The sequence below is a fragment of the Python bivittatus genome, unplaced genomic scaffold (assembly GCF_059951505.1).
Source record: "Python bivittatus isolate LINGU-HERP-01145 unplaced genomic scaffold, Pbiv_v1 ctg000080_np1212, whole genome shotgun sequence".
In the NCBI taxonomy this organism is placed as follows: domain Eukaryota; kingdom Metazoa; phylum Chordata; class Lepidosauria; order Squamata; family Pythonidae; genus Python; species Python bivittatus.
In genome coordinates this window covers 67,320,366-67,344,548 of record NW_028277035.1, presented here as the reverse complement: position 1 = coordinate 67,344,548, position 24,183 = coordinate 67,320,366, and the positions used below count along the sequence as shown (strand labels likewise).

Here is a 24,183-nt window from a genome sequence, read left to right as displayed (position 1 = left end):
GCTATAAATCTGAAACAAATCCTAATATTGACAAACTGGAAAATATACAGTTGTGGGAAAAAATGTAAATTTCTAAAAGAAGCACTAACTGTGTAAGAGATGCTGCATGAGTTGGATGGAGGGAGAAAAATGGAACCTTGTACATACCAGATCATCTCTGTGTGTGTGTGATTATTATGACTGAATAGGATTTTAAATGTTTATTTTTAAAATATTTTTCCCATTTGTTGTAAGGAAGCACACCATATTGAGTTACCTCCTCTGTCATGCAGATAAAGCTGGAATTGTGGGCTGCTTTTGCACAGCTGAGTACCACAGGCTCTTCATCTGTCACTCTGTCTTTTTCCAGGATAGAACTTTCCTGTCTCACCTACTCTCATCATTTACTTGATTGAAACAACTTTTCTTGCCTTGATATCTTACTATTAAGTCTCACTTTCCTTTATAACCTTCTCTTCCTAATGAAAAAGCTTGTTTCTGTTATTTCCTCTTTTATGCTTTTAAAACATCCATTTTCTTCCACTTCTTTCACTTTGCTCAGTAATGGTTCTAGAGGAGAAGCAATTTGATTTGAAGCCTGGAAGCAGAAAGAAAACTAAATTAGTTTTATAGCACAACCAGATGATCAGGAACACCCACCATACAAACAGGATCTCACATGGCACAGTAACTAAAGGTTCCAACAGCAGTGTGCCTGTTACTGCTGTTCAGCATCAGGTGTTTTGGCTATGCTGCAGTGGCAATTCTCTGAACCCAATTTAGCATTAATAAATGGAGACTTCTCTGCAACCTATTAGTGCAGGCAGGTGCTACTGCTAAGATTAACTGTCAGATGCACAGTAGTTGCTAGGTAGACCTACTGCGATTATTCAGGCTGACCATTTGAGTGGGAACACTCAGTCCTTCCACAGTCTTTCCTTTTGTATTACAAGAAGTACACTGTACCAGGAGGTTCTTTGTGAAGTAATATATGGCCAGCTTGTTGTTGTTTAGTCGTTAAGTCGTGTCCGACTCTTCGTGACCCCATGAACCATATTGCGCCAGGCCTTCCTGTCCTTCACTGCCTCCCTGAGTTTGCTCAGTTTCATGCTCATTGCTTCAGTGATGCTATCTAACCATCTCATCCTCTGCCGTCCTCTTCTCCTTTTGCCTTCAATCTTTCCCAGCATCAGGGTCTTCTCCAAAGAGATCTCTCTTCACATTAGGTGACCAAAATATCTGAGCTTGAGCTTCATTATCAATCCTTCCAATGAGCAATCAGGGTTGATTTCCTTTAAGATTGACTGGTTTGACCTCCTAGCAGTCCAGGGGACTCTCAAGAGTCTTCTCCAGCACCACAGTTCAAAGGCATCAATTCTTCGGCGCTCGGCCTTTTTTATGGTCCAGCTCTCACAGCCATACATTACTACTGGAAAAACCATAGCTTTGACTATGCGGATCTTTGTCGGCAAGGTGATGTCTCTGCTTTTTAATATGCTATCTAGGCTTGCCATAGCTTTCCTCCCAAGGAGCAAGCGTCTTTTAATTTCATGGCTGCAGTCTCCATCTGCGGTGATCTTGGAGCCCAAATAAATGAAGTCTGTTACTGCTTCCATTTCTACCCCTTCTATTTGCCAGGAATTGATGGGTCCAGATGCCATGATCTTAGTTTTTTTAATGTTGAGTTTCAAGCCAGCTTTTGCACTCTCCTCTTTCACCCTCATCAAGAGGCTCTTTAGTTCTTCTTCACTTTCTGCCATTAGGGTGGTATCGTCCGCATATCTGAGGTTGTTGATGATTCTCCCTGCAATCTTAATTCCGGCTTGTGATTCTTCCAGCCTGGCATTTCTCATGATGTACTCTGCATATAGGTTAAATAAGCAGGGTGACAGTATACAGCCTTGTCGTACACCTTTCCCTGTTTTGAACCAATCGGTTGTTCCATGACCGGTTCTAACTGTTGCTTCTTGGCCCGCATACAGATTTCTCAGGAGACAGGTAAGGTGGTCTGGTATTCCCATCTCTTTAAGAATTTGCCACAGTTTGTTGTGATCCACACAATCAAAGGGTTTTGCATAGTCAATGAAGCAGAAGTAGATATTTTTCTGGAACTCTCGTGCTTTCTCCATGATCCAGCGAATGTTGGCGATTTGATCTCTAGTTCCTCTGCTTCTTCGAAACCCAGCTTGTACATCCGGTAGTTCTCGGTTCATGTATTGCTGAAGCCTAGCTTGTAGGATTTTGAGCATAACCTTGCTAGCATGTGAAATGAGTGCAATTGTGCGATAGTTTGAGCATTCTTTGGCGTTGCCCTTCTTTGGAATTGGAACGTAAACTGACCTTTTCCAATCCCGTGGCCACTGTTGCGTTTTCCAAACTTGCTGGCATATTGAGTGCAGCACTTTAACACCATCATCTTTTAGTATTTTAAATAAGGCCAGCAGGTGGTGCTATTTAGCAGGGAATATGAGCACAGTTAAGCCTACTAGCCAAAACGTTTTCTTTTCTCATTCTACTCTACTTACTGTTCTCCCAAGGCTTTCTTCTAGGCTTCAGATGATTAAACAGGCAGCTTTCATTGAATGAGCCAATCCCTTGTTAGAGCAGAACAAAGCAGACACTACCGTAATAGACAGAAGTCTCCTTTCCTTAGACAAAAGAGTTAAACCAAGAGGTCATTGCTTGGGGAAAAGACCCTAACCAATATAGGGCAATTTCTGTCCATTCCTTGGATGAATCTGTCACTGAATTCCCTCAACTAGCAGCATAAGCAAAAAAATCTCAAAGGGATCAAACTACAGTAGCCTTTTGGATTCTTCGCAGGCTCCCAGGCACATTCCAAGAATGCATGTCCTCAGAAAACCTCTCACAAGTACGTTAACAGTTGTGATTCAAGTAAAACTAAAAACAAGTATTTGGGAGACTGTTTTCCTTTCTTCATATCTAGGTGACAAACTTCCATGCAGTAAGTACCACTGCAGAAAATTGAGTCATAAAATTGAGAGTCAGGTTTCTACCATCCCATCCTCCAGCTTTGGACAAAAGAAAACATCAGCAAATAAGCCTTAAGCCACGTATTAGCAATTAGAGTTATAAAACCAGATTCTTCCTAGAAAGTATGCAATCTGCTGAATTTTCTCTGTCATTATGAAGAAAGAAATTACATCCTAAAGTTGAAGCATTTCAACAAATTGTTGAATAGAAACTCTCCTCTCAGCGGTCCATTTCCATGTATCTAGAATGGGTCATCAGAAGAGATACTGATATATGGTTAGTAATAGATCTAGCCTTGGTATAACACCGTCCCAGAGCTTCTTCATGGCTCCCTTTACTCTCCACTGTTCTAAGGAAAATCAAAAAATCCTTAGACATTCTCACTGCTGTCCCTGAAGCTGTGGCTTTTGGAGATCCTGCACATACCACAGGCATTTCCTCTGTGGGAAGGGTTAATCATCCAGACCCACAATGACTGTCTAGCTATCAGGCATCTAAACAGGAAGTCTATATCAAGATCAAGTAAAGGTAATGACAAAATTTGCTTTCTTCAAAAACAATCCATGCCAAAGATGTACAAAACAGTTTGGAAGACATTTATTTGTGGATGTAAATGCAAAACAATAGATTTCTAGAGAGTGGGCAGAAAGGAAATCCTGCCTTTTCAAATAGGTCACAACAACCTTAGCCTTCAGCCCAATGCTCTGTATAGAGCATTGCCTCTCAAGAAATTTCTCAGTATTGTCCCATTATATACTGATTCCCTTCAGACAGTCTGAATGTCTTCGAGGCCTTCATAATCTCTCTCAGGATGCTTTCACTGAAAGTGGACTTTCAACTGGCAATTACAACTGCTCAAGAATCTTCAAGCTAAATTGTGGTTTCTAAAGAATCGTTTCTGTATGTTTTCCAAAGACACTCTAGTATTTTCTTGATATTTTAAGATTCCTTATCAGTTTGGTCATTGGACATTGACACACAGTAATGCAAAGGTCTGTATCTCATATTCCCCACTTTTACTGAGCAATAGGAGGAATTAATTACAATTGTATTGCCTTCATGGCAGGTGTTCAGGTTCCATTTTTTTAATGATCACTTACTTATGCAGTATATATTTCTTAGAAATGATGTAATCAAACATCATACAATTCTTCTAATCTTGAAGCAGTGTATTGTTCTGATAAGTCAGAACAATGACACACAATAGAAATGGAGCTTCTGTATCAACTCCCCTGAAATGGAAATAGTGCTTTTTATACTACTGTTCATTACATTGGTGTTTTAGTCAAGTAAATTTTATTACTGCAAATAGTTTTTGTTTTGCTTTTTAGAATCTAGCTGACCAAAAGTTAAGTGTTTTGCAATATAAACCTCAAGAATACACTGAAGTATTTTAGGCTCTGTTGCATATACTGTAGTAATCATCTTCCCTAACCCTGATCCTCTAGATACATTAGTGTACCAAATTGGGGGAGGTTGTTTAGATTAATGTTGTCTGCTTCTTTTAAATGTATGTTTGTTTATTGCATAATTAATACTTTGTTTAATGGTCCCATTAGGAACCCAATGCTAACAGTGTGGCTTGGAACACACAGTGTGAGGACATGCTTTGTTTCTCTGGAGGAGGATATCTCAATATCAAAGCTAGTAATTTTCCTGTCCATCAGCAAAAACTTCAGGGATTTGTAGTGGGATACAATGGCTCCAAAATTTTTTGTCTTCATGTTTTTTCTATGACTGCTGTTGAAGTTCCCCAGGTAATGTTACCTCATTAATTTCTTTTTTGCACTGTCAACATCAACATTATTTTGTCTAATGTTCCTAAAACATTTATAAGTTATATTCCAAAATCAATGTTCCACTAGTTTATTTGTTTTTTCTCATATAACTCATGCCTATAGTAGTATGTTTGGGGGAGAAAGCAGAATGTGATGTGTTCAATTTTCCTGCAGTAGAATTGAAACAAAATTATGCAAGACTACCAAATAGACAAAAATTCTTTATTATATTCCCTATTTGAATATAATACAGGAAATCCTATCCTATCCTATCCTATCCTATCCTATCCTATCCTATCCTATCCTATCCTATCCTATCCTATCCTATGGTGTACTTTCAATTTATCAATTGAAAGATAGTTTCCTCTATTTCAATAGATTGTTTCCCCTATTTTATGTTTAAAAAAATTGAGCCCTAGAAAATTAATTATTTAACACTTCAATCTCCCTAATCATATTTTTGTCCTGGTGAAACCCCAGCCAAGTACCAATTCTCTGCATGTTCTTGCTTACTGATTTGTTCAGATAATAGGTATTAAACATTTTAGGGCAATTACAAATGTTATTAGTTTCCAAGAAACGTCCATTCTGAACAAAACAATTGTTTAGGCATGACTGGAAGTATGAGTCAAAACAGCTAGCATATTTAGCTGATTAGCCAAATGAATGGTGACAGGAATGATTTGTTGCCCAGTTCAGGTGAGTATATCATGGCTTAATAACAGAACAAGTAAGGATTCTCAATCATGATTAAAATTGTTTTTGAGATTTTGACTCATCCAGATTATCTCAGGAAACTGTGTTAATTTAAGATTTCCTCCATTCATTGTGACACACTGAATAAATGAGCTAGCTGGTACGGTGAGACTGGATGCAGAGGCACAATGGTTTTTGTATTAAGCCTAGTTATGAATATTTCAGCCAGGCAGCTTACTTCTGTGAAACTATAAATTCATGTGAAACGATTCATATACAGATTTGCAGTTTTTTGTTTAAATACCACTTCTGCTGGACCTTTTATTCCACACATGAATGTATATTTTGTGTCCATTCACAACTGACAAGGACTAGCAGACAATATGTAAAATGTACCTGCTTTGAATGTACAGGATGTTATTCTTAGACCAAATAGAATTTGGAATTCACTTCTTCCCCGCTTGTCTTTTATTTAAAAGAAGAGGAACCAAGGAGATATAGCAAGGTTTATGAAAGATTTGGTTTGAATCTGGCTTAAATTGATTTGGCTTAAAAAATAGTTCAATTAAGAACAAGATAGTGCCTTGCAAAAATTACCGATGACTCAAAAGTAAGGGATTACAAGAACTTTAAAGTGAACAAAGATACCCCATTGTAAGACTGCACAGCATTTTAGATTCAAAGGTAGACGGGTGCTGTGAAGCATGCAGGACGTGCACTTAACACTAATCTGCAACTCTGTAAACTAAATGCATCTTTTCCTGGAATTGCATTGCAGTCATAGAGGGCAGTTGCACAATCCTGGGAAAAGACACAGCTGCTTTAAGAGGTTGCAGACAAATGTATTTATTTATTTATTTATTTATTTTTCAAATTTAGTCACCTCCCATTTCACTCAAGAACAACTCTGGGCGGTTTACAGTTAAACAAGAATAAATATTAATTAAAATACAATAAAAATGCTGTGTAAGTGCCCTTATGCATTCCAGAAATCCTGTCTTTAAATTCCAAAATGCTGCACAAGCTTCTTGTATTGTATCCATTACTGTCATCTCTTAGTAGAACATTTTTCTCCTTTCTGCATATCCCACAAGCTGCTTGAAAAAGTTGGAAAACCTTTCATAAGAGTTTTGAGAGGTGTGCTAAGGAAGTGGAAATATGACAGTATGATGCCTCCTGTTGGATAAATAGAATTCTGCTCACTTCATTTTGGATGTAACTTGATTTTGATAAATTTGATAAAATTCAGGAACACTGAATAATTTGCGGGTGAAGAGAAGCATGTACAGTGGTGCTTAAAAGCTTGTGAACCCTTTTGAATTGTCAATATTTCTGCATAAATATGGCGTAAAACATGATCTGTTCTCCACATAAGTCCGAAAACTACATAAAGAAAAGCTAATTAAACAAATGAGTCAAAAACATTATACTTGTTCATTTATTTATTGAGGAAAATGATACAAAGTACTAGAGAGATACATGTTAAGTTTTGAAAATCATAGTTAAAACTGTCACACAGAATATAGTAAAATTCAGTAGAGATGAAATAAGAGAATGCAAGAGGCAAGAAAAAACGTTGACTGTAATGGGCTGCATTCATATTTTCCCATTCTACCAATTTGCTCTGTCTTCCATCCTACAGCATACTCAGAGCAGATTTTGGGCACTTGGGGGAGGGAAGAAGATTTCCTTCCATTGACAGATGCCATTCTATCATTGGAACATATACTGTTGGATACAGTCTAATGTCTTTATTAGATTAGAGAATATTCAGACTTTATAAAATTAATTTCCTGTTATTGCCTAAATAATGGACTTGATATAGCACAAGAATGATGGGATGTTTGATAAAAACAGTAAGGCAGTAAGTCCAAGAAAATATGGATATAATTATGGATTGGTGCAATCATAGCCTTAAGAGAAGAGAAGATTAAAAGGGATAATTATGCAGGAATCATTTTTAAACATTAAAAGGCTGCCGTAAATGAGGATAGAGTAATTACATTCTGTTGCTTGTATGAAGAAGAAAACAAACTGCCATCTGTAAGAACAGTTTGGCAAAAGAACAAGATAGCCAAGGGATAACATTGTGGAATTTATTCAATTTTTTCTACTAAACTCACTTTGTAAGAAATGGCTGTCAAAAATATGTTTTTAGTGACAATTGCTACAAAAAAAAAATATCCTGATCCAGTGAGGCACATATAACAATATGATTTACTACTCCAAAATCTTGGCAGAGATGGACATTCAAATATGCATCCAGGATTTCAATGATGTACAAACTACATCACCAACCTTTGTATTCCATTGTGCATTTCAATATGTTTCAAATTTATATCTGCAGTCATTGATCTAGCTAGTGCTGCACAGACTGATTTCCTTAAGTTGATTGAGGGCTTTGGTTGAGTTACATAATTTTACATGCAAAAGAAATAATGACTGTTATATTATTTATGTTACTTGTACATTTCTGATGGGAAGAGCAGAAAAATCATTTTGCATTATACTCATATAACCAGATATGAATGTGTTATTTTGCCTCTTAATATTTGAAAACAGAAGTGACATCTCGATATTTTATTTTGGTTTAAATGAAAATTTGCAGTCAGCACCTATGTATCAATACTTGGAAAGAAAAATGTTCAAAGAAGCCTATAAGATTGCTTGTTTAGGTGTAACTGATACGGATTGGAAAGAACTGGCTATGGAGGCTTTAGAGGGACTTGAATTTGAAACAGCCAAAAAGGTAAAGCTTCATCTGTGCATTTGGATCTTCAGTAATTTCTGTTAATGGAGTGCATGTAATTACTGTGACATTATGAACTGAGTGTGGTATCTTTTTGAATTACAAATGATCTTTTCTAGACTTCAAAATTTCATGATAAATATAATTGGTTCTCTTTCGGCTTAGAATGTAGAAGAGATGTTTGACTGACCAGTGCTTGAGACATGTTGTATTCTCAGTCCCTAAAATGCAAATCAATTCTCTTAATTCTAATTAATAGCTACTTCTGCAGTTTAGATAGAATTAAGGTAAATCGAGTAACATTTTTCACTATGGGAAAAATTACCTATATTAGTCTATTGTCTATGTTGACCATTATAGGGCAGAATGTATTTTATTTTGCTCTTATGTGTAGTAAGGCCACTTCATTTATTAACTGTAGGTTGTAACTAAACAGCTTTCTCCATTGTGAATTCCTTTGAGCTTTGAAAACTCACATTCTACTTTTACTACTTGCTTATCCAAAATAGTTGAACATCCCCTTTCAAGTGTCTTGTTAAGACACAGGTTTCACATGTTGAGTCAGTATGCATCTTTTCACATCTGGAGCACAGGTGTCTCCCACAGGAAAGAGGTACGTGGACTCAACGTGGACATTCTAAACCAGTGTTTCTCAGCCTTGGCAACTTTAAGACGTGTGGACTTCAACTTCCAGAATGCTGGCTGGGGAATTCTGGGAGTTGAAGTCCACACGCCTTAAAGTTGCTCAGGTTGAGAAACACTTCGAAATACACCTGAGGAGAAAAAGAACACTTCTCAGCTTTTTCCTTGCTATTAGAATGTGACAGAATGATTATAACTTTTGCACTGATCTCTGTTCTCTAATTAACACTGAAGTAGCTGGGAAAAGATATTTATTACATGACGCTGAATATTGTGACATTGCTAAGAGTTTCCCATCACAGGCACTGCTCAAGCTTCTTCTTTTTCAGGAAATCATACTTATTTTTTACTTCCTGCCACGACTTCCTGGTCTAGCTCCTTCACTCAGTTTCCCTCTGCAGCAATCTGTGAAAATTCACAAATGCCTTTGCCACAACCTTGGTGCAAAAGAACAGGACAACTCTTCTTCACCCTGTTACACTGCAGGGACATTGCTATATGGAAATCCAGCCATTCCTTTCCCTCAGTTGTCTTCCTGCTTTAGATCCCTCTCTTGAACCCTGCAATCTTGCCAGGCTTCTGACCAGGAGAGAAGATGATCTGTGTGTGTGTGCCTGCCTGCCTAGGTCTGCGTGCGCTTCCCACCCTTGTTACAGCAGCAGTGATGGCCAAACCCTAAATTCCTTTCTCCTGTTTTGAAAAGATACATGGCTTTCTATATAGACTGGCTGATTAGTATGAAGGGGGGTGGACCAGGCTTCCATCCTCCACTACATCGATTCTGATTGCAAAATGTCAGGTTTCCAACAATGTATGAGCAGCGCCAAGTACTGCTGCCCTTTGCCCAATTTATTTTAAAACCGGGGGAATGCTGGAAGTGGCTGGGAGGAGGGAAAGAATAGTTCCATTATTCTGAGGATAAGAGATTCAATACGAGGAGAAATCAGTTTATTTGAATAATTTTAATGAACTTATTTTTCCTGCTTCCCATTCCTGTCTTGCTCTTGTTCTGTTCACTCTTTAGAGTTTAAGATTCAGTCTACCACATAAAGACTAACATTGTCCTATTGTTTGAAAAAGGTTATATATCCAACTTTTATACATAAAAATAAATAAATAATATTACTAATGGACCACCTCCAGTGGTAGCTTTGAGCTATCAGAAATTATTTATGTTTATTCAAAGTGAGGCACCCGGTGTTACCAATCTGTACTCCTAGCACCTTCATACATACCTGTAGTGTGACTGCCATCCTACTGAATTTCTGGGGACAGCCCAACCATATTTTGGTGGCACACAGGGCTGTTCTGCCAAAGAGCTGATAGTTGCAGTGCAGCTGAGAACATTTTCTGTTGCTAAGCTGTCACTAAAGAAAACTCAGTGACTTGCTTGTATCCTCAGCCATGACACTTACGATCATACTGCTGAAAAAAATGTTCTTCCTTTTTTCAGTTTCTGTGTAGCTCGTTGCCTTTCAAATGGTAATGACAAAAACAGCATTGTGCTCCCTACCTCCGTTCCCAACTGAACATGTACAATGCATTATAAGTTGATAGTGCTGGTGCTACTTTTTAACCTGCTCACCATAACCTGAATCTGTGTAATTTATCTTGTTTAAGTAGATTCATACAGATATTTGGCTAAGAACTTCAATTTGTCTAATTAAAAAAAAAAGTGAAGAGCCTAGAATATAACCCTAGCTATTTCCAACTGTATCTAATAGTAATTTTTGTTTAGTATTCATGATAATAGTTGTGAGATGTAAGGAACTGTGATTGATTATTTACTATACATGATATTATATTGTTGATATATTTTCTTCCTGTGTTTCAATAGGCGTTTACCAGAATGCGAGATCTTCAGTATCTAGAACTGATAAGCAGCATTGAGGTAAAAAATAATGGCAATGTAGTTATGGTCATGCTGAGGATAGAATTGATCTAGTAGAATGTTGAAGAGAGAATAGGTCTGTTCAGAGTAAAAAAAGGGTTAAGAACGTTTTGATTTGTGGTAATGATTGATGCATACAAATAAAACAATGAAAAAAGGAAGAAGCTTTGAAGGATTCTTTGAAGCAGACAACTGACCACCTCTAATCTGTGTCCCATTTTTCTCATGAGGAAAGGGTTGCCTTTTAGTTCCCATAAATAATTACTTCTGCATATCTGGATTTTTTTCTTGTTGCAGAGGGTAAAAGGAACAAAGAGAGGAGGAATCTGACAGTTTTCAGAATTAAGTAGTTGTTGCTACAGAAAACACAAAATAAAAAAAAGAGAATAGGAGTTGTTAGTGCTGGGCAGATAACTGTGGCAAAGGGGGATCTATATTGCCATCTCCAAAGTCAAGAAGATTAGAGTTCTGTATGGGACAGATTCTGAATGTGGGGCTGATTGTTAATGAACAATATTAAGAAGTATACTTTAAATCATTTTAACTGAGGTTTTTATTCATTACATATTGCAGTTTTTGCAGCTTCAGTTTAAGTGTTGTAAAATGCCCAAAGAACTAAGGATAAAGGCTTATAAGTTGGCTTCACTGTGTGTGTTTTTTTTTTAATGAAATGTCCTTAGTTCTCAGTGCCATTGAGAGGACTGAAAGACACAAGGAACAATGAACAAAACAACCAGGTTGTCTGCTGATCTGTTTTCCTGATTTTTTAATGGCAAAAAAATAGACAGCATTGTTGAGGCCATTGCTTTTAGAAGACTGTGGTTGTCCTTAAAGTAGCAGTTTGCATCACTTGGTTTCTGATAGTGCTTAGGCATACTGACATGCAATATATACATTAAAAAAATTACAGATAATTTTATTTCATGGTAGAAATCTGATTTTGTTCCTACTAATAGGATAAATGGCAGATCACAAGAAGTTAAGATTTCTATTTCTTTCACTGGAGAGAATGCTGGTGTTTGAGGGTTTTTGTAAATTTGTTCCTTCATTTGAGATGGAGGATGAAATCCAACAGTGTGATTCTTCCTTTTTCTGCACCCCCAGTTGCCCCCAGAATCTGGACTGAAGCTCCTCTTAACTTCTAATACAAATCTTAAGTGTGCATGGGGAAATTTTAGGGGGAGGAGGGAGAAAACAAATGATAGTGTAAGTGGAACTCTGCTCATACAATGTTGCATTTTACTTGTTTTATTTCCATTGTGATACATTTGAAAATTCCTCATTGATATTTATTCTTTGCTGTCTGCCAGGGATGATTTAAAATTATGTTTGCTGCCATGCTTTTGACCAAGAAAATAATTTACAATGTACTCAGTTAAAAATTACAAAAATTTCTATGGGGTTGATTGCCATAATCATAAACAAGCAAAACAGTTACAGACAGTAACTGTTAAATTTAACATAGCACTATTTATAGTGTTTATAATCTTGGTATAGTAAAAAAGGAAAGCCTGCTTTGAGTGGTGCTTGACTCCTGGTGACTTCATGGATGCATCTAGGCCATTTTCTTTGCAATAGTATGGAAGTGGTTTGCCACTGCCTTGTCCATCATAGTCGTCTCCTGGTCATTTGTTTCTCAGGAGTCCTATTGTTTTTCCATATCCTGCCAGAAAACACATTATACTGTATATGGTTGAGGGATATTTTAGAAATGTGTTACTGACATGTGTGACCAAACTAATACATGAACCCCTAAAGAAAAGGAAATTGCAGTGCCTGACAGTCTTAGATTTTAGAGCATTACATGGACATTATTATTATTATTATTTATTAATTTAAATGTATTGGCCGCCCAACTCCAGTTGACCAACTCCAGCTGACTCTCAGTATGAACAATGAAGTTTTTGACTTTTTTTTTTTTTTGGACAACTAAAAGTGGCTGACATGAGAGGACACTGAGGACACAAGGCTGGTGGATCAGTATTTTTGCCTTAATGGTTATTTTGGCATTCTTCCAGGAACACTGCTTAACTGTGCCAAATTAAGCCATGGTCACTTTCAAGCGTGAGTATTTATCTCCTGATTAGAGTACACGTTATCAGCCACAGTTGATCTTAGGAAACAGTTGATGAACTCCTGGAGTCCTGTCATCCAGTTTTCTTCCTGGCTATGCATGACATGTGAGATGAGAAGAATTTGGATCAGGGGTGTGTTCCACCAAGAATGACATAAACTTCTATTTATTGGTAATCCATTCACCATGAAATGCCTTCAAGGGAATGAAGCTGAATATTGTCTTAAATCCATCATTTAAATCATACAGACCATTTGTATTTCATGGTACATGGTGTTGATCTGCAAAGCATCACACTCTCTTTTGTATTATACTCTTCACTGATACACTGACACAAGAGTTTCTGATACATAGCTGCTTTCACCCATGGCTGTTTTAAAAGGGTGTTAAAAACATCTGTGTTCTCTCTGGCTCTTAGTTTTAAAAAAAGTTTTTAATTGTTTTTGTTCTCCTAGATATTTCCATTTTTAATGGACTTATTTTAAAATTGTTTAAACATGATTTTTGTGATTTGGCACTCATTTTTACTCATTTATATTATAAGTCAAGGGAAGAATTATAGTCACGAAAAGGATGATAAATAAGTAAAAATATCAAATGCATTAAGGAGAGTGTCAAATCAGTTTTTGTGAGGTTTTTAAAAAAAGATGATGACTTAAACTCTTAAGCCCTAGTTTGTGAAAAAGGCTTAGATGGCTGAAGCCATTCTCTTCTTAGTCAATAGTTTTGAATATTTTTCAGTCTTTCATGCTCATTCGGTTAATACATGGCATCAAATATCAGTATGGATCATATTTCTTTTCAAGTAGCCCTTGAACTCTGTTGTAGACAGGATCAGTATTTCACAAGGGCAAATTGGTTGAAAGAGTTATATTTCCGATTACTGCTAATATTGAGTTGATGTTACTCCTCTGGGCTTAGCTATCATTAATAAACCTACATCGGCTGACTACCTATAGTTTTACACATCATTTACTATATATGAATACTTTGTCTACACATATACCAGTGCTAGGCTGTAGTCCATTCCGTATGATGATAGTGATGAAACTGTTGATCCCAGAGGGACAGAGAATGAGACAGCCTCTGAATCCTTTTCTCCAGTCAATATCTTTTACTCCAGATAAAATTGGTGCCTGAAATTCATGTCTCAGGTAATAATTCTACAGGTAGTCCCCAGTTTAAGAACGAGTTCTGTTTCCAAGGTCTGTCTTTGAGTTGAATTTGTATGTAAGGTGGAACAGTATTATTGTATAATACTGTATAGGTAGTATTGTGTAATTAACTCGAACCATTGTGTATTTAACTCAAATCATTGTGGATTTAACTTGAATTTTGCTACAACAGGATCTGTTCTTAACTATGGTTCATCCTTAAACTGGGTGTTCTTAATTCAGGGACTACCTGTATTTATATATTGCATATTCTATTGAAAAAGGCAATGTATTTGGACTCCATTATCTTTTTGGTATTTAAATTTCATCTATACAGAAACTAAAAACATTTTCAAAATGAAATTGAGATATTTTGTTATAATAGGACATCAAGTATTCCTTTAGTCTGTGAAGTGTTTGCTCTTTGTTCAGGTGAACCCATGGTTTTATTAACAGAAGATTTATAATGCTTTTTGATCCATTATGTTGAGATATGATGCAAGTTAATATTTAATAGGATTACATCTTAAAATAAGTGAATTTTAAGGGAAATATATAGGCTTCCTAATAATACTGAATGTCAACTCCCATCAATCAGCCTTACTGGCATGGCTAGCAGAGAAGAAAGCTGGAAGTTCTGGTTAGCAATTTCTGGAGGGCAACAGATTTTCCAGCTCTGATTTAACTTAAAGAATTCACAAAAGGACATTTTCTATTCTCCCTCTGCACTGCAGTCTCCAGACAGCCTCCTAAAACTATTAGGTCTAGCAGAGTATAGAAGACTGCTGGGAGAAGGGAATTGCTAAATGCATAATATTTATTCATTTTGTTAAAGAAGTAGCATTACTGATAAAATCCTCTGAAATATATATAGATTGGGCCAAATATTTGAAAGTATTGTTGCATAATTAGTAATATGTAAATTAAATGTAATTTGAATGTTCTTATAAAACAGAGTGATGCTTTAAATAAGATTTTTTCTGCATTTTCCTTATTTTTATAGGGGGGTGTTTTATGAGTTTTTCTGAATGTTATGGGTAAGTGAAAAGAGCTGTAGGACTTAGTATGAAAAGCTTTCAAGCAGTCCTGTTGATGTCAAAAGGTCTAAGTTGGTTTAAATGCAAGTAATCAGTTTAAAAGCTTTGTGAAACATAGCTTAATATTTTCAGATGCTCTAGCCTGTCATGTTTCCTGCCTGATTATGTTCGCTAAACTATTTCTGTCCTTTATTGTTTTATTTTTTTAAGGAAAGGAAGAAGCGTGGTGAGAACAACAATGACCTGTTTCTAGCAGATATTTATGCATACCAAGGAAAGTTCCATGAGGCAGCCAAATTGTACAAAAGAAGTAGCCATGAAAATCTGGCACTTGATATGTATAGCGACTTGCGCATGTTTGAGTACGCAAAGGTATGTGGACATTCTTTCCTGGATGCTTATTCTTACTGGACCTTGTGTCCAAGAATCAAACTGCTTGGCTCTGTTGCACACAACTTCTCTTATGCATATTCAAAACTCTCAAAGAATAGCATTGACCTCTAAGAATCAATGTGGTATTATTGTTTCATATGCATCACATAATATTTGCATTATGTCATAGCATGAGGGCAAGACCGGTATTGCAGTCTGTTTCCTAGGACAACATGTGACAGAGCAGCATTGTCATTTTATCATCAGTCGAATGAGATTTTGTCTTAGGAAGGGCAAGGCTGGGACCCACACTCTTTTTTATTTTTCCTTCCATGGCCTTTGATGATTGGGGCCAGACCAGGGTTTGTGGAGGGTTTGAGAGGATATTATAAAGAATTATGTACCACACATTCCCACCAAAGAACATCCAGCTTTTCCCCTAAAGAGGTCACTTATATGTATGTCTCTTGTCATATGTACATGAAGGCTAAATTTTACTTTTTTGAGGGAATATTTATTTTACAACCAGGAATTTAAGAGAAAAGTGTGACCGGAAATATTATTATGCTCCCACTTTGTACCCCGACACAATTGCTTTTGTTCAAGGCATCAATAGGCATATTTTGTCCATCTAGGATACTATAACCCAAGATCACTTTCCAGACGTGTCATAACCAGAACTCCCAAAATTCTCACTAAAACAAATTAAGAAAAAACATCTCTGCATCTCTGCATTGTCTGATTTTTTTTTCTTCACTTTCATTTCATCTTGGTATGTATAAACAAGATTTGTCACAAATCATGATTCATAGCTCTGCTGGACATTGTAAACTATTCTTTGAAAGTATGACAATCTATATAGCACTGTAAGCTTAACTAGAAATACCAAGCAAACAGGAGTTACTCTGTGGTCTTCTGCATTGAAGTTTGTTCTATTCAGGCATCTTTATTGTATATGAAGCTTATTCTTTATACCTAGGTGAATAAAGTCCTAGATTTGCATTCAGCTGTATGTGTGCAACAGAATTAGATGAACTGACTTCATTTGATTTTCCTGAAGTATACATAATCCAAAATGGGATTATCTTTCATTTTCCCCATTACAGTAAACTCTGGAGTGCACATCTCAATTAAAGTAGTGCATTAAAGCAAAGACTGGATCAAAATGTGTTTACTTTTTCATGCAGAATATATAAAAACTGGGGAAAACTTTTGGTTGAAAAACTATGAAGAAAGCATTCAAAGTATTGATGAAAACATTTGCATTATTAAACAAAAGTGAAATTAAATACATGAGAGTGTACTTAAAATCCCAATGTATCTCATATAGTTTTGCAATAGCAACTTTGAATTAACAGTCTCTGTTTTTGTTTCCTGTAAATAAGCCTTGAAGTTATTTTTATGTATGTCTGAAAATTGAATTCCCAGGGACAAATAAAATTGTACGGTATTTGAAAAATGTGACAGTTTTATGTGTGGATGAGGGGACTTTGGAAGTTTTCCATGATATTTTCCTTATCAGAATCTGTAAAAAGCTGTCCACTGGATAGCATCACTAATCACTCATTAAAGATTAAGCTTATCCATTACTGAACAAAAGCATTTCCATGACACAAATAGATTACTGAATTTTGTTCATAGGGGAAAAGAAAACTGTCATTTGAAATGCAAATTGCATTTATATATTGGAGTAATATTTACTTCTTACAAGTTCCTCTTAAAAGTTTGGCTTAAAATTGGCAGGTCTGTGTATGGTGAAACATAAATTTAATTCATGAACTAGAAATCTTCCATTATGCTAATATACGAATGTTAGCTTTTCTAATGCCCATTGAAATTTTACATGCACCTGTAAGCTTCATTCAGGTCAAAGAAGCTTAACTCCTGGCAGACATGTTTAGGATGTAAAATGAAATATTTTGGAGGATATTGCAAATAAAGTTTCATATAGGAACTAATGATACATTGTATGTATGAAGAACTGAGTACTGGACTGGAGATATTATTTATTAAAGAAAAAGACAATTTAACAGTTTGACTATTCTCTGTATTTTTCATTCTCCAGACCTAGTTGCAGCTTAGTATATATATTTGCACATAATAGTGCTTAATTTTATTTTTGGAGCCAATTTAGAATTACCTCTGGATAGTTGGATCAAAGTTTATCCTTTCAAATTTCCTTCCTTCCTTCCTTCCTTCCTTCCTTCCTTCCTTCCTTCCTTCCTTCCTTCCTTCCTTCCTTCCTTCCTTCCTTCCTTTCGTTCTTTCTTTCTTTCTTTCTTTGCCAGGTAGTTTTCTAAAACCTAACTCCTGAGATTTGGTGGTTATAAATGTCCTTGGTCAGTGGGATATCCTTTAATCTAGATACAGCTCCAGAGACTGTGTATGCATGTGACTAGTTTATTTAGCAATATCAATCGCACATTATTTTCAACTCACAAATAATTGCAGCCCATGAAAGTGACATTTCTCCTTATAATTTATTTTGATAACCTTAGCTACCAAATCCAATTACACAAAATAAACATTGTGTCTTATTTCTTGATGTAGCTTCCTGACAGTCAAAGAAAGGCAAATTCTTATCCTTTTTAAGTGGACCTCTCAGAACATTAGAATCTTCTAAGCAAAAATCAATTTTGCAAACACTTCTAAAATTACTTGGATCAAAGCTGCTCCATAGGGTCATACTTGATTAAGTCACAGGATTCTCTCTAGTGTGAGTGCTTCCCATCCCATCCCATCCCTGGATATGGCAGAGATTTTGGCATTTTTGAGCTACTGCCTTTTGGGGAAAAATATTCCCTCTCACAGTCCAGTACTCTTCTGAATCACTGTTAAAAGAACATCAGTAAAACATTACATTCATGGGTCAGATATAACATTCCAGTGTTCTAAGTTTGCTAATCCTTTCCATAAGTTGTGCTGAATACGCTGCTAAGCATGCAACATGTTTTTATTCACATTCATGATAAATCCATGGGCATATTGTGAGATTGAGCATTTTAATGAAAAATATCACCAGTAAGGTAAATATCTTAACTTTACTCAGAAAAGTCATCTTTGGCAAATTACTGAAAGGAATCAAAAACTGATGTTTTATTTGCATTTTCCCCTCTAGCATCAAAATGAGATTCTGCTTTTCTATAGTTGAATTTTCTTCTCTAGGTCTCAACTTTGAAAAGTCCCCCCTCCACCCTCTTGCTTTGTGATGTAAGTCATGCTTAAGACTACAGTTATCAAATGACTTAGACGTTTCAGCTTTTCTGTTTGTCCCTAGTATATTGTAAATTCCAGTTTAGTTACCAAGAAAAATTGAAACTGAGTTGCAACTGCTAATTGATGCAAATGCTTAATTAAGATATTTCATGTACTTCCTCAGGAATTCCTTGGGTCTGGAGACCCCAAAGATACAAAGATGCTAATCACAAAACAAGCAGACTGGGCCAAGAACATCAATGAACCAAAAGCAGCAGTAGAGATGTACATGACTGCAGGGGAGCACTTGAAGGCCATAGAAATCAGTGGAGATCAAGGCTGGGTTGATGTGTATGTCTTGCTGTCTTTCAAGACAAGTTATGTTTTCAAGAGAAATATTGCTATTTGCTTTCACTGTTTCCTGCGGCTACAGTGTATAGGTACTTCATTGGGGGGGAAAATAACACCTATGTGGTAGAGACTCAGATTTTACACTTTGTGAGAAAGTTCAGTAATCTTAAAATGATAACTTGGCCAAATGTATTACATGTTATACAAATTACTAATATAAAACTGTTGAAATCACTGCCCCTCGGTCCTGATTTCAGGAAGTGTCTGGTAGCACCTTTTCAGACAAACAAAATGTATTAAAAGACATAAGCTTTTGTGAGCTACAACTCATTTCATCAGATGAAATGAAGTGGCTAAAGACTGATGTAGGATTTACATTTGAATGAGGTGGGGGAAGGGAGAGAAGAGAAGGTGGTTATGCAGATGCAAGTTACATGTGAAACAGATTACAAGTATCAATAATTGTAATGTGTTAAAAGCCCATTGTGTTTGTTGAGACCTTCTGAGACAGCCTGAAACCTTTTGATGTATATGAGTTCAGCAATCTCTTGCTCAATTGTGCTATTAAAGTTTTCTTTTTTCCAAAATAGCTACCTTGAGATCTACAGTGGGGCAAAAAAGTATTTAGTCAGCCACCAATTGTGCAAGTTCTCCCACTTAAAAAGATGAGAGAGGCCTGTAATTTTCATCATAGGTATACCTCAACTATGAGAGACAAAATGGGGAAAAAAATCCAGAAAATCACATTGTCTGATTTTTAAAGAATTTATTTGCAAATCATGGTGGAAAATAAGTATTTGGTCAATATCAAAAGTTCATCTCAATACTTTGTTATATATCCTTTGTTGGCAATGACAGAGGTCAAACATTTTCTGTAAGTCTTCACAAGGTTTTCACACACTGTTGCTGGTATTTTGGCCCATTCTTCCATGCAGATCTCCTCTAGAGCAGTGATGTTTTGGGGCTGTCGGTGGGCAACACGGACTTTCAACTCCCTCCAAGGTTTTCCATGGGGTTGAGATCTGGAGACTGGCTAGGCCACTCCAGGACCTTGAAATGCTTCTTACAAAGCCACTACTTCGTTGCCCGGGCGGTGTGTTTGGGATCATTGTCATGCTGAAAGACCCAGCCACGTTTCATCTTCAGTGCCCTTGCTGATGGAAGGAAGTGTTCACTCAAAATCTCACAATACATGGCCCCATTCATTCTTTCCTTTACACAGATCAGTCGTCCTGGTCCCTTTGCAGAAAAACAGCCCCAAAGCATGATGTTTCCACCCCCATGCTTCACAGTAGGTATGGTGTTCTTTGGATGCAACTCAGCTTTCTCTCCAAACACGATGAGTTGAGTTTAAACCAAAACGTTCTACTTTGATTTCATCTGATCATATGACATTCTCCCAATCCTCTTCTGGATCATCCAAATACTCTCTAGCAAACTTCAGACGGGCCCGGACATGTACTGGCTTAAGCAGGGGGACACATCTGGCACTGCAGGATTTGAGTCCCTGGCGGCGTAGTGTGTTACTGATGGTAGCCTTTGTTACTTTGGTCCCAGCTCTCTGCAGATCATTCACTAGGTCCCCCCATGTGGTTCTGGGATTTTTGCTCACCGTTCTTGTGATCATTTTGACCCCACGGGGTGAGATCTTGCGTGGAGCCCCAGATCGAGGGAGATTATCAGTGGTCTTGTATGTCTTCCATTTTCTAATTATTGCTCCCACAGTTGATTTCTTCACACCAAGCTGCTTGCCTATTGCAGATTCAGTCTTCCCAGCCTGGTGCAGGTCTACAATTGTGTTTCTGGTGTCCTTCGACAGCTCTTTGGTCTTGGCCATAGTGGAGTTTGGAGGTGACTGTTTGAGGTTGTGGACAGGTGTCTTTTATACTGATAACAAGGTCAAACAGGTGCCATTACTACAGGTAACAAGTGGAGGACAGAGGAGCCTCTTAAAGAAGTAGTTACAGGTCTGTGAGAGCCAGACATCTTGCTTGTTTGTAGGTGACCAAATTCTTATTTTCCACCATGATTTGCAAATAAATTCTTAAAAATCAGACAATGTGATTTTCTGGATTTTTTCCCCCATTTTGTCTCTCATAGTTGAGGTATACCTATGATGAAAATTACAGGCCTCTCTCATCTTTTTAAGTGGGAGAAGTTGCACAATTGGTGGCTGACTAAATACTTTTTTGCCCCACTGTATAATGGAGTGTTCTGAGAGGATGAAATGCTTCAATATTACTTTATCCTTGTTTTGAGTCCTGGTATCAAACTTATGTCCCTTAATTATTTTGTGCAAAGGTTGTCCTGTTTATCCTTTGTAGAATCCAGAGGGGCATTGCTGACAGATGAAGGCCCCTCTAATCTTCTGTATATAATTGTTGGGGCCTGTGATATGCAAACATCTTTATAGCTGACCTGGGACAATGCTTTCTCAACTCTTAGCCCTGGAACCATTCCTTTACTTGAGATTCATTTATGACATTTTCATCTGGACCCATGAAAATGAATTTCTCATCAAATTCCATCATGACTTCAACAACTTTCACCCCATCATCAACCTGAGCCTTGACCTATCTACAGAACAAGTCCACCTCCTTGATATCATTGTAAAACTACACAATAGAACATGAATACCATGTTATACTGGAAATTGCAAATTGCAAGGCATATCTACATGCTTCCAGTTTCCATCCTGAATACATAACCAAGTCTATCATCCACAGCTAGCTCTATGCTACAACTGCTTTGTTCTGATGCACTTGACAAAGATACTCAACTGATGGAATTAAACCAGGAATTCAGGAGACTGAACTACCCACTCAACTAGATCAGTAGACTAATCAAATGAGGAACTTGATTCCCAGGGAGGAAAGAGTATTAAAAAACAACAGAATATCACTTGTCACCTACTTTTCACCTACAACTCACAGCTCAAACCACTCAAACACATCAATATGCTACAGCCCATACTGGATAATGACATTGTATTTTCTCATGCATGGGCTGGCAGGCCTATGCTTTCAGACAACCAACCAACTTGAAGCAAATTCTCACAAGCAACAAGAAAGACTGGGATGATGCTAACATGGGAACCAAACTCTACAACAAGCCTAGATATCTACTTTGCTCCCACATGTACCCCAACAGCACCATCACAGGCTATCTCAGAATAGTTTTTTTAAAAGATATTACAGTTGTTAATTGCTAAGGTATTCTTAATCTGTCTCATATATAGCCTGCATCTGCATAATCACCTTGTTTTTCTTCCCTTCCCCCCACCCAGTCTACAGCTGTTGCATCTGATGAAACGAGTTATAACTTAGAAAAACTTATGCTTTTCAATACAATGTACCATAGTCTGAAAAGTTACTGCTAGATTCATCCTGATTTTTGGCTACAATAGACTAACACAGCTCTGCTCCTACAATGCCTATATCCTGATGTGATTGAAATGTTCATGATGTCTCTTTTCAGATCATTCTTTTGTTTAGTTACATGCTTCTTTTCCAAAAGTGTAAGTTCAAAGTTGCTCATAGCATTTACACAGCTGGTGCCTAGGACAACCAAATAGAACTGTTCAGAAACATCATATAACAGTTGCAATCTTAGAAACAAATTACACTATTCAAGGTCAGGCATAGTTACCGAGTATCAGTTGTTGAACAGATAAAATGCTCATTTACTTAATGTTGATTTCAGAGGCTTCAGAACAAACTTCTGAAAATTTAGCATACTTTGCAAGATGTAAGTCTTAAGGTTTTAATAAGATTCCATAGAGTCCTTTAAAAAGGCTCAGAGTCTTCATTGAGTCTGCAAACTATGGAATCTATGTAAGGAATATCTGCTACAAACATTAGAATGTGAATTTATTTAGTTAAGAGCTTTTGTCCTCCAGCAGTTCCAGGTTTGTGGTTTGGCAAAGAACTGCTAGAGTATAAATGTAAACAGAACTGTTCAGCTGTTTGCTTGCATCTCTGGCAGCAGTGTGTGTGTGTATGTATGTATGTATGTGTGTAGTAAGAATTAGGAAGACTTATAGGTAATTATGGGGCTAGATTTTTTCTTCTTTTTTAAAAATTAAGATTGATTGATATTGCTCGAAAGCTGGATAAAGCAGAACGCGAACCTTTGACGAAGTGTGCCTATTATTTTAAAAAGTTATTGAACCATGGGTATGCTGCAGAAACCTATATGAAGATTGGTGATCTGAAGGCCTTGATACAACTCTATGTGGAAACTCAGCAGTGGGATGAGGTAAATGCAATTCATTATAAGGGAATCATTTATTATTTCTGGGTATTGGTGCCTGTTTAGTCTTAAATCTTTACATTGTGTAAACAAAATCCCCCTTTCTATTTAAGTGCATGCATTTTAATGTGCTTCAATTTGCAAACAAGTGTTTCACTGCAGGGGGCCATATTCAGGATTCTAGCCAATCTACATGCTCTCATACAGAGTACCCCATTCCATTCTCATCCTTCTGGTTTTCTATTCTGTTTCCTCAAGAGATACACAATATTTATTGGACTATTTAGTCCTTAACATAAAGATTGGGGGGGGGGTCATTCATCATCAGACCCCTGACTTCTTTGCAAGCTAACAGCATTTAAATGCTAAAGTAGAGTAGCCCACATCCCTTCCCTTTAACCATGAAATGAAGATGTTTCCAAGACTACAGGTTGCTAAATATCCTGGGAGTGAAAGGGCAATCTAGTCTATTTTCATTCATCTTCCTTTAGGTAGAATTAACTAAACATAGTAAACATTTTCGAGCAATTTAAGTATCAGGAGAGATAATCTTTTGGAGATGTGAAGAAATCAACATCAACATAGTAACCTAATTGTAAGTAAATATTTATTGAAGAAAAGATAAGAAAGAGCTCATGTATTGCACTTATAGTGCCTGCCAAATAAAAACATTACTATATTGCCAGACAGAAGAGAGGCAGCAAGGTAGACAATTCATAACAGTTAATAAAATTCTCTTTTATTACTATTCTAATCTGTTTAGACCAGACTAGAAATCTGGTCTAATTTTTTATACTGAAATTAGCTATTCTAAACCAATAAGAGAGCCAGTTTGGTGTAGTGGTTAGAAGCACCAGGCTAGATACCAGGAGACCATGAGTTCTAGTCCTGCAAAGCCAGCTGGGTGACCTTGAGCCACTCATTCTCTCTCAGCCCTGGGAAGCAGGCAATAGCAAACCAGTTTTGAAATCTTGCCAAGAAAACTGCAGGGATTTGTCCAGGCAGTTGCCAGGAGTCAAC

General features: G+C 36.9%; 1 protein-coding gene across 3 annotated transcripts in view; it reads left to right on the top strand.

Moving 5' to 3' along the window:
* The window catches only part of IFT122 (intraflagellar transport 122), a 68,329-nt gene that overhangs the window by 23,660 nt on the left and 20,486 nt on the right, over nucleotides 1-24,183 (top strand). For all 3 annotated transcript variants that reach the window (XM_088134302.1, XM_007423261.3, XM_088134303.1), the window contains 6 exons: nucleotides 4,533-4,730; nucleotides 8,056-8,196; nucleotides 10,676-10,729; nucleotides 15,205-15,366; nucleotides 18,746-18,912; nucleotides 22,998-23,169. In XM_088134302.1, coding sequence (XP_087990428.1) covers nucleotides 4,533-4,730; nucleotides 8,056-8,196; nucleotides 10,676-10,729; nucleotides 15,205-15,366; nucleotides 18,746-18,912; nucleotides 22,998-23,169 — 894 coding nt within the window. The remainder of the gene's footprint in view (nucleotides 1-4,532; nucleotides 4,731-8,055; nucleotides 8,197-10,675; nucleotides 10,730-15,204; nucleotides 15,367-18,745; nucleotides 18,913-22,997; nucleotides 23,170-24,183) is intronic.